Here is an 11,059-nt window from a genome sequence, read left to right on the forward strand (position 1 = left end):
CATATTTTTCTTTTATATGTGCTTATGCATGAATTGTGTAATATTGTCGGTAATAAATCAGGGCATAAAATATGTACGTGTATACAGAAGGTATATCGTATTATTCAGTGTGCTCTCTTGTGTTATGCTGTGTAAAGCTATTTATGGCGAATCCATTGAGGGTTGAGGGTGTCTAGCAGCTACCAACTTGATTAATAGCCTAAATATACATAATAAATTGAACAGCTTTTGAATGAAGGGCAAGGCAATACGATGTAATGATCATCATTTGTATTTTAAAACTTTATCGCATTTTTTCTTCAAGTGTAAACATTGTAAAACTCTTAAGCAATCATCAACGATTATATGGAATGGTTTACCGTTGCAGGTGAATAAGCGATTGTTGTTAGATTTGTGCGAAGTAATGACCATTGTTTAATCTTGTAAGTCTCACCAAAAAGTAATTATTAAACCATGCTACAGCTACAGTTTGGTCGAATAATATTAATTGCTTAAAAAAATATATCTAGCAGAATCAGGCACAAGAAATAATACCAACAAAAATACATGAAATTACGTAAAAAAGTCTGGTTTCCAAGTCTTCATTTTTTCCTTGAAATATTTCTCGACGTAATAGACGGTGAACATAAGATTTCAAGATTGCAAGTAGTCAAATATATGGTCTATTTGGAAACTTTCAATGGCCGGAATTCTTAACAAAATAAATATTCTCTGCGGATAGATCCTAGATGTGATCGTCCTCAGTATTGTATAGTATAGTATAAGGCAGATCCTATAGGTTTATTATAATGCACACTAAAATATATGATAGCAACGCACTTCAAGCAAAAGTACTATCAATGACAGCTGTCAAATATAGTACTACTTTGTATGAAAAAAGTGTCAGAATTTTTTTACAGTGCCAAATTTGTTCGATACACTGTCCAGTTTCAGTACCCTATTTAGAGTATCACTCATGCTTTTAGACAGTGTCAATGTAAATAAAGTCTCATGAAAAGTTTTAAATTTTCAAATTTCGATAACTTCAGCTGAACTGAGTGATGTGGTTACAAATTGAACAAAATATATGGAAAATGGCAGAATTCGGTCATGGGGTCACAAGTTCATCAAAATATATGGAAAATGGCAGAATTCGGTCATGGGGTTACAAGTTGACCAAAATATATGGAAAATGGCAGAACTCAGTCATGGGGTCACGAGTTGACAAAAATATATGGAAAATGGAAGAACTCACTCATGGGGTCACAAGTTGACCAAAATATATGGCAAATGGCAGAATTCACTCATGGGGTCACAAGTTGACAAAAATATATGGAAAATGGCAGAACTCACTCATGGGGTCACAAGTTGACCATAATATATGGAAAATGGCAGAATTCACTCATGGGGTCGAGTTTTCTAGTTTGTATCCATCTTTATGTAAATGATAATTGTCTTTTATTGCGCTTTTTAATCTCCGGACAGTGCAACTATGTAACCATTACCTCGCAGAAGCCTCTGAGGAGCGATTGATCCTTTAATTTGTCTAAATTTTGTTTTTTATATAGCAAAGTGTTGGCTAAGTTACGTTTAAAATTTAGACTGAGAGTAGTCGTAAAAGAGTCAAATTACTTGATCTAGTTGAGAGTACCATTATGATTGGGGTCTGGCATATGATCCCTATTACTTAAATAACATCCGTCCAGAAAGACCCCATTTGGTGTGACCTTCACCTTCACCATACTATCAACACTAATAATTCAGTATTTTGTTAATGGAACAATTGATTTATTGACAGCAACCGTTCTCTTGACATTGTAACGTTCTAATTTATGCAGGTTTCTATTGGAATTGTTGTAGAGATTTTATGCCCAGAGCAAACTGTAAAAGTGAAATTCAAATGAAATGTTAAGAGAAAGATATTGAAGTTATCACAACAAAATTACCTTAACAATGTCATCTCAGGGTTTCCGGGGTCGGGTCCTTTCTTGAATCCTGTAATACAATAGACAAATATCTTAGTCTTTGAAGCGATGCTCAATACCAACTAATCAAATTTAAAATGAACAAACTCCCACATAATGTTGCTTTGAAAATTAAAATCACATTTTGTTCCTGGGAACAACTTAGGTTAAGAACTTATCGCTTTACCTAGATAGATGACTGCCGGAATAAATCCCCAGTGAAAAATGGTTTTCGTCACTCCAAATACCACTCCTAGTCTTTCCTTTGCATCCGGTGATAAGCCCATAGTTAATTATGGTTTGTATTTATCAAAAATCGAATTTCAAATCAAATTTTATTATTAAAATGAAAAATAATTTATTTCCACAAATTGACGTCTAATGATTAGTTTGTTATATTTCCGCTAGGCGCATGACATTGGAACAGTGATGCCAGACTCTTTTCAAATATTTTTGATTCCATCTACAGCCCAAGAAAAGTGAAAAAAGACACGTTTCTGATTTGGGAGATATTTGTAATCGACATGTTTTGTTTAACAGAAGAATACCTAGATTTCTGTGTTATGATTGTTTGTTAGATACACGCAAATGACTCGGAACTTACTGACGAGACAAAAGAATCTAGGTGTTCATTTGCTATAAACAAAATAAGTGGATTGATATATTAACCACCAAAGCGGTATTCACGGCTTGAATTGTATTTCTATTGTTTTTATTGTAAGTAAACCAACAGATGCGAGTGTTACAAGTTACAACTAAAAAGTGAATGAATCATTTAGATGAGATTGTTAAAAATGTCTGAAATTGGTTGAAAATAGATCAATTGTTTGACATAAAGTGTTTGAGCTAGATGACAAACATTTTACATTCAAAACTGATATAAGAGTTAGGCTGAATTCGGGCTAAAAAAAATCATTTGTTCAGCTCCCCGTTGTGCTCAAACAATAGAATTGAGGCGTGGTTTACATAAGCAACTGAACATTTCTTGTAGACGGATGAATTTTTCGTCTAAACAGATGAATTTTCTAGCCTTAATGTCAACTAATTTTGTGTCTATGTTTTACCCAAGGTTGTAAACGATTCTCGTCGCCACGACGATGTAAAATCTTCAGAAGTGATGTGTTCCCGCTTATCTAACAAAATGGCGATCTGCGTAACCTCTCCAAAGTTTACAGCCTTGGTTTTACCAATCATATTGCTTATACGTATGTAAAAGGTCTGACCACTACCAAGCGTGTGCGAGAGATTATTGAACATGCTAGACCGCGTTATAAAACAACTGAAACGAACTGAGATACAAATTAGGTTGACAAGTTAACGCTTATTTATCATCGACTTTACATGGTCTCCTGAACTGTGTAACTAGCATTTATGGTAATACATTGTCCGGGGAAAGAATTTGAACGGAAATTCCAACGAATTGTTTACTTTCTAATTCTCTAATTCTCACTAGCGACATTCTCAGAATTAATAACTTAATTAATGTCGCACCCGTAAAGAAGATGTTTTCAAAATAAAAATAATACAAAAAGTCGATTCTATTTAGCATTTATTTTAATGAAGCTCGAATGAGTAAGCAGAACTCTTCGTAGAAATTTTGTATGTAGAAAAGTAATTATGATAGTCGGGATACGAACTTAGTTTTTACTAAACAACACACATGGTGTCTAATATAATGTTACATTTCTTGGTGCACAGTTCGAAGCTGAATGATCAATAGCCACACAAGAGATACTTCTCCTGATATTATGGTATAATCGTTTAGAATTCAAAATAGTGAATCCCCTTTCGATGAATTAATCTGACCTATGTAAAAAATTGAGATAAAAATCTGTAGCGCAGACTATATCATTAAGCACCTACAGCTATAATAGACCTCAATTTAATTTAAATAGCATAGACTCCATGCCATTGATCGCTGGAAATATTCTTCGATCTAATTGAAATTGAAGAAATCGATATAACACAGAGTATCTTGACTATATAATTTGCATATCTATCCTTCATTGACTACCAAGCAACTAAAACACAAAAATATAAGAACATTTCCATCTGAACGTTTCGATGTGTCCACTTCGCTTTAAACAGAAATTAGATTGCATTGAAAATGGCATCAGTTTGCAGTGAATTTATTTTATTTGTGATATTGCTAGTTCGTTGTGTACATTGTTCTGAAAATGAAACTGTGAAAAGTGCGGAAAACTCAGACATAATTCCAAGAGCCCGGCAGCTTGTCAACGATTTCCTAAATAAAACCGAAAATGAGTTCGTTCCTGGTCTTGTGATAAGTGTATCTGTTAAAGGTGAACAGAAGTGGCTGGAAGCATTCGGAAAAGCTAATATTGAGAATAACATCACTATGACAGGTGATTCGGTGATGCAAATTGGGTCAATCACTAAGTCATTCATTGTTGGCTTAGCGTCTCGATTGATGCAAGAGAATGAATTGGATTTCGATGTACCGATCAGAAAGTATCTCTCCGTAAATCAATTTCCCGATAAGACATGGAATGGAAGTGTTGTGAATATAACGTTACGGCAACTGTTTCAAATGACGGCTGGAATTCAGAGTTTGGATGAAGATCTAGTGGGGAAATGTCTTCGATGCAAGAAACAAATTGAGCATTTGATATTTATGCGAGACAAAGAATTGAAATTCGAGCCAGGAACTAATTTTTCATACTCCAACTTCGGCTATGAACTTGCAGGTGCAGTTATCGAGTCAGTCCTTGAAAATAAGACTTTAGATGCTGCAGTAAAAGAAATGATTGATAATGTCTTAAAGCTGAACAAAACAGGAATGGTCGATTCGCATGCGATAACACCACACATCGCCTCTTTTTACACAATTAACAACGGTAGTCTTTCCAATAGTGGAATGTGGGGAGATATATTTCTGAACGAACTGCACGCCGCCGGTGGTATTATGACAACTATGACAGATTTAGTAACATATGGTCAGATCTGGCTTGATGCTTTTTATGGACGAAGTGAACAATTCCTCAAACAATCGTCTGTCAGGAGCGCTTGGACGCCAAGTGATAAAAGTCCGATTTTTTATGGCATGGGTTGGCTTATTCAAAATGTAACCGCAGGCGATAGACGGAGCGGCAATCAAGTAATATGGCACAGTGGTGGTACAATTGGATGCCGATCGATGCTTGCTATATATCCTGAAACGGAAATAATCGTCGCTGCGTCTGCAAATTTAGGACAATGTCGTGTTGAAACATTGATTTTAGAAGGTACCATAGCCAATCTATTTGCTAGTAATGAAACTACAGAGATAATTTAATGTTCATGCTAGCACGAATTAAGAAGATTTGTCAGAATAAAATGAAATCTTTTACTTCATTGTTTTAACATTTATTGTGCTGGAAAGGTATAAGAAGTAAATATGAAATAAATAAATAAGGTAAAAGAAAAATAAATAAGACAACTGTAACTGTATTTTGTAATGATTGACGGTAACGGATGATGTTATCGTCTGAAAAAGGTTAATTACAATTATGTAGTTATGAGTATATTAAGGAAAGTAAGCGGAAAGCGTATCTTCAACAGAGTGCGTTGGCATCTCTAAGCTATAACTGATTATGTTGTGAGTTAATATCTGTTTAGCTTGCGTAAATGTTCATACGATGCAAATGTAAAATTGGTACAGTACATCGGCTTCGCCTCGGACAATTTCCACATATATTTCAAAAAAAAAAAATCCATCTAGGCACGTGCTATACAATGGTTTCTTTTGTTGTAAAAATCGTCTAGTGTCAGAAATCGTTTACTTTGAATAGCTCCAATATTCATTTTGATATGCAAGAGGACACAGAACTAGCCGTTAATGAATGTGGTTGTTTTCGATAACAGGCTCAGTTTGAAAACAGCGAAAATGTCTCAATTTTGTCGAGGTATTTCTGTATCCAACAAAATATTCTAAGTTCAAAGTTGACTACCATTATCCTAAAATGTTTTACCTGATTTCCCACACAGCGAAATGTACATCCGGTTAAATAAAATTTACGAAAGGTCCGTCCCATATTTTAGATTTTCCATCACTTTAAAATGTTTTTTTGATCAAAAAAAGCCCCGAGAGTTCGCACGCAGTCATACCTACACTATAACTACTCTAGTATTTACGGTCGTAATTAAATTTTTTTGCGGGTGATAAATGGCTGTAGTTGTTTGATATTATAACAAGATTGATTTTCTAGAAAAAACGTGCATTTTAGAATCATACCGTGGATTTTTTTTTTGTTTAAATAGAACGATGCTTTGTGTTGGAACTGTCATAGTCAATTGTAGTAATTAGTGCTGTTCGAGTGAAATCATCGTTTTAAAATTAAACAACATGTGTTTGACTGATACATCGTTGTAAGTACGTAGCTAGCGTATGTACCATTTAGATCATGCAAAATCAGGACAAAAATGAATGCCTCCCACTGTACCTACAAAAGGTTCTTTATAGTAATTCTACCGTTCAACCAATGCACTCCAAGCATGAGTGGTACTATGAATAGAGTACTACAGCTGTACAGTATATCAATCAATTTTGACACCGCATTTTTTTTACTTTCGCCGCGAGTCGTTCATACTATTTTTCATGTGTCGGGGCCGAAAATGAGGGAGTTTTGAGATTTTTCTATGGTTTTCGACCCCTTACATGAAAATTTTTTTGAGTATCTGTTTTGGACGATTGATTTTAGGCACTTTCGCATGTAGCCCTCACTTCGTTCGGGCTACAACTCGCGAAATTGCCTAAAAACAATCGTCCAAAACAGATACACAAATAACTATTTTTTTATACCAACATCGAAAGTTGATACTTACAACAAATTTTGTGTTGGTTTTTCTAATTCCGATTCTATTCGTATGAAAAACTTCCAAGTTTACAAGTGGAGTTATTTATTGAAAAACGATCTTTTCCAGACAATAATTTGATGAGAAGTGAGAAAAACTATTCAACCCAAAGCATACTAAATCATAACGAAAGACTACTTGATTTATACAAGTATCTGAACACACAACTAAATTCAACACCCCCTCTTAATTGTATAAATTCAAGTATTCCATACATCTCTTGAATGTCACCGAAAACTATTTACAGATCAGCTCTATCGTCTTTTACCGACTTCATCCAGTTTCCATCGTAATAACTTTCCGACCGTGTACTATTACTTCCATAGTGGCATTCCGGTCGTGCATTTTCCGATCGTGTACCATGATTTCCATAGCGCCATTCCGATCGTGGATATTCCGATCTTTCACCAGATCGTTGATATTCCGACCCTACACCAGGTCGTTGATATTCCGACCCTACACCAGGTCGTTGATATTCCGATCGTCCATCATTGTCTTTAATGCGACAATCCGATCGTTTATGTCCAATTCTTCCACAGTTGTGACATCGATATTCGTTTGATTTTGTAATCATTGCAACGTTATTGTCGAACCGATTATACTTCCCATTTGCACCAAAACGCTTATCATTTTCATCGAGCAACCGTGACTTAACAAATTCCAAGCTTAGCGTTTCTGGTTGCATAGTTTCCAAAGCTGTGACTAATGCTTCATATGATTTTGGAAGTGTCAGCAGCAGGTGACATATTATGTCTACTTCTTCCATTTTGGCTCCGATAGACTTTAGTTGCCGAACCGTTTTATCGAATTCTAAAATGTGACCAGCGATGTTTCGACTATCATCGTACCTCATTGTTATCAATTTCTTTCTGAGCTGTAGCTGGCTGGCTATACTTTTACGTTCAAACATTGCTCGAAGTCCGTCGTACATATCTTTCGCCATTATTTTATCTTTAACGTGCTCCAGCTGGCTGTCAGCAATATGTTTGACCATAAGCGATTTGCATTTCTTCTCTTTCTTGGCATGTTTCGGTCCTTCAAGCATTGGTGCTTCGAAAATGATGTCATTCAAATCAAATTCCACGTATTCCATTAGTCCTTTTTCTTCCAGGATAATGTCCATTCGATATTTCCAGTCATTGTAATTAGTTCCATCGAATCGAAAATAACTTTTAGCGTTTTCATCTGCCATTCTTGCGTATTCTGGGCCCATAACCTGTTGGTTTTTCTAATTCCGATTCTATTCGTATGAAAAACTTCCAAGTTTACAAGTGGAGTTATTTATTGAAAAACGATCTTTTCCAGACAATAATTTGATGAGAAGTGAGAAAAACTATTCAACCCAAAGCATACTAAATCATAACGAAAGACTACTTGATTTATACAAGTATCTGAACACACAACTAAATTCAACATTTTGTCGACAACATTTGTAAACAAGGGGCGAAAGTTAATACTTTCTCCCCTCAAAATGCGGGATGCATTTTTTTACTTTCGCCCCGCATATTCGGGGCGAAAGTATCAACTTTCGATGTTGGTATAAAAAAAAATTGAAATGAAGCGTGCGCCAGTGCTCTTATTGAAATTAACATACGAAGTTGATTCTTTTTGTTGCTGAATGATTTGTTAGTTATTTGTTAATTTTTGTGTGTGTTATTGTTGTGATTGCTAAATAATTAAATTTTTGATATGCCAGGGGGCTGCCGCCTCCTGGACCCCCCCAGTTTCTGGCTAAATGCCTCCATATTTCAACATTTTGTTCTGCTGTTTGCGATACGTATCAACTTTCGATGTTGGTATCAAAAAAAAATAGTATGAACGACTCGGGGCAAAAGTAAAAAAATTCAACCGTGTGCGAGAGTTGATGCCCGCGCCGAAGGCATTCAATGTACTATTTCCGTTCCCTACAAACCAAACCAAGTACTCAAAAAAGTTTTCATGCAGAGGGAAAAGATCGAGAGAAAATTTCCAAAATTAAGTTAAATTACTCTTCAGTTATTCCAGTTGTTCTGGAGTCTGCAGACCCTGAAAACCCGTGCTTCCACCAACGTAATAAACACCTACTAAACAAGCTATCCTTAGTCTGTTGAAGGAAGTGCGTGTAAGATCGAAGTCATGTCACAAAAAACCACAAATACAAGGATCGAGCACAGAGTAAAAGTATTCTACTCAATATCTTTATGTATTACTGACTATAACGTTACGGCAACTTTTCCAAAAGACGGCCGGAGTTCCGAATTATTTGGATGAGCTTGAAGTAGGGAAATGGAATTTGAACCAGGAACTAATTTTTCATGCACTAATTACGGCTATGAACTTGCTGGAGCCATTATGGAGTCAGTCCTTGAAAATAGGACTTTAGATGATTCTGTGAAAGAAATGATTGAACGAGAGTGCGGACCGCACTTTCCAGGAATTTCTTTGCAGAATTCCAGGGAAGATAAAATCTCGTCTTTCTGGTGTTTGTCTTAAAGCTGTACAAAACAGCAATTTACGATTCACATGTACAAACCACACACCTCTTTATAAGGAGAGCGGTTCATTTTCGAAACGTTAAATAAGGACCTAATACACTGTATGAAAATGAGCTCAAATGAGCTACTAGATTATTCAGGTCCCTAGTCAAATCATCGCTCCCGCCTGGTCTGGTTAACTTTACTCTGTCGTGACACAACTGACAATGGCAGTTTTTCCAATAGTGGAATGTGGGGAGATATTTTCCTGAACGAACTACATGCCGCTGGTGGTATCATCTTCACTATGACAGATTTAATAACGGTCAGGTCTGGTTAGATGCTTATAACGGACGAAGTGAACAATTTCTCAAACAATCGTCTGTAAAGGAGCGTCTGGACACCAAATGATGTGAGCCCAATATTTTACAGCATGGGATGGGTTATTCAAAATAATATCAGTGTTGACAGACGCAGCGGCAATCAAGTAGTGTGGCATGATGGTGGGGCATAACATGGATGCCGATCGATGCTCGCTATATATCCTGAAACGGAAATAATCATCGCTGCATCGGAAAATTTAGGAGAATGTGGTTTGGAAACTTTGATTTTAGAAGGTACCATAGCCGATCTATTTGCTAGCAATCAAACGACACAGTTAATTTGATTAGTTGAACGGGTTGTATTGCTGGCATGTTGCTTCATCAGTTGGTGTACCAGTTGGTCAACTCATACGATCACATTGATTATAAACATTGTAAAGGTCCTCTGCTGGAACCTGCTGGACCGAGTGGTAAAACAACTGAGATGAACTATGAGGTGCAAATTTGGCTGACATGTAAACGCCTATTTTTCATGGATTTTTATGGTCTCTGGCACTTTGTAACTAGCCTTTATTATAATAAGTCGTAGCTAAAAAGAATTTGAATGGCAAATAATACGAAAAGTCGATTCTGTTTAGCATTTATTTTAATGAATACTCTAGTGAGTAAACAGAACGCTACATAAAGAACGAAAATTTTCGTCGAAATTTTTTATGTAGAAAAGTAATTATGTTAGTCGGGAGACGGTGTCTAATATAAATTATATTAATATAACATTTTTTGGTGTAGATCGAAGCTAAATGATCAATAACCGCACAAGAGACAGTTCTCATGGTATTATGGTATAATCTTGTGGAACTCGGTAGTGAATACTATCTCGATGAACCAATTACATTACATGATTGTGCTATAAATTGAGATAAAAATCTGTTGCGCAGATTATATCATTATGAATCTACTGACTGCTATAATAGACCTCAACTTACTTACTTTAAATACACTCTATGCCATAGATGGTTGGAAATATTCTTCGATCTCTTTTAAATGTAAGAAACTGGTTTAACGCAGAGTATCTTGACTATAAAATTTGCATATATATCCTTAATTGACTGCCAAGCAACCAAAACACAAAAATATAAGAACATTTCCATCTGAACGTTTCGGTGTGTAATGTGTCAACAGAAATTTTATACAATGTATTGATAATGGCATCAGTTTCCATTGAATTCATTTTATTAGTGATATTACTTGTTCGTTGTGTACATTGTTCTGAAAATAAAGCTCTGAAAAGCGCGGAAAACTCAGACATAATTCCAAGAGCTCGGCAACTTGTAAATGATTTCCTAAATAAAACAGAAAATGAGTTGGTGCCTGGTTTTGTCATCAGTGTATCTGTTAAAGGTGAACAGAAGTGGCTGGAAGCATTCGGAAAAGCTAATATTGAGAATAACGTCACTATGACTGGTGATTCGGTGATGCAAATTGG

At 35.7% G+C, this 11,059-nt stretch overlaps 2 protein-coding genes across 2 annotated transcripts; one reads left to right on the forward strand and one right to left on the reverse strand.

Annotated features, from left to right (window-relative positions):
• Positions 1 to 1,745: 1,745 nt before the first annotated feature.
• LOC119078241 (mitochondrial import receptor subunit TOM7 homolog) lies at positions 1,746 to 2,341 on the reverse strand. The gene is made up of 3 exons (XM_037185710.1): positions 2,131 to 2,341; positions 1,926 to 1,974; positions 1,746 to 1,860 (listed from the first exon to the last, which is right to left on the reverse strand). Exons 1-3 carry the CDS (start codon positions 2,228 to 2,230, stop codon positions 1,845 to 1,847), a joined length of 165 nt encoding a protein of 54 aa, XP_037041605.1. The 5' UTR covers positions 2,231 to 2,341; the 3' UTR covers positions 1,746 to 1,844.
• A 1,642-nt stretch (positions 2,342 to 3,983) lies between these two features.
• On the forward strand, positions 3,984 to 9,909 carry LOC119077084 (beta-lactamase-like). Its single transcript, XM_037184247.1, has 2 exons — positions 3,984 to 4,987; positions 9,664 to 9,909. Exons 1-2 carry the CDS (start codon positions 4,051 to 4,053, stop codon positions 9,762 to 9,764), a joined length of 1,038 nt encoding a protein of 345 aa, XP_037040142.1. The 5' UTR covers positions 3,984 to 4,050; the 3' UTR covers positions 9,765 to 9,909.
• Positions 9,910 to 11,059: the final 1,150 nt, after the last annotated feature.

Source organism: Bradysia coprophila, chromosome III, assembly GCF_014529535.1.
Source record: "Bradysia coprophila strain Holo2 chromosome III, BU_Bcop_v1, whole genome shotgun sequence".
Classification (NCBI taxonomy): Eukaryota; Metazoa; Arthropoda; class Insecta; order Diptera; family Sciaridae; genus Bradysia; species Bradysia coprophila.

Coding starts and splice junctions, on each gene's coding strand:
- LOC119077084 (XM_037184247.1), top strand. CDS start 4,051: ATGGCATCAGTTTGCAGTGAATTTATTTTATTTGTGATATTGCTAGTT. Junction 4,988..9,663: donor CGCTTGGACGCCAAGTGATA/AAAGTCCGATTT, acceptor CACCAAATGATG/TGAGCCCAATATTTTACAGC.
- LOC119078241 (XM_037185710.1), bottom strand. CDS start 2,230: ATGGGCTTATCACCGGATGCAAAGGAAAGACTAGGAGTGGTATTTGGA. Junction 1,975..2,130: donor TCCGGCAGTCATCTATCTAG/GTAAAGCGATAA, acceptor ATTGTATTACAG/GATTCAAGAAAGGACCCGAC.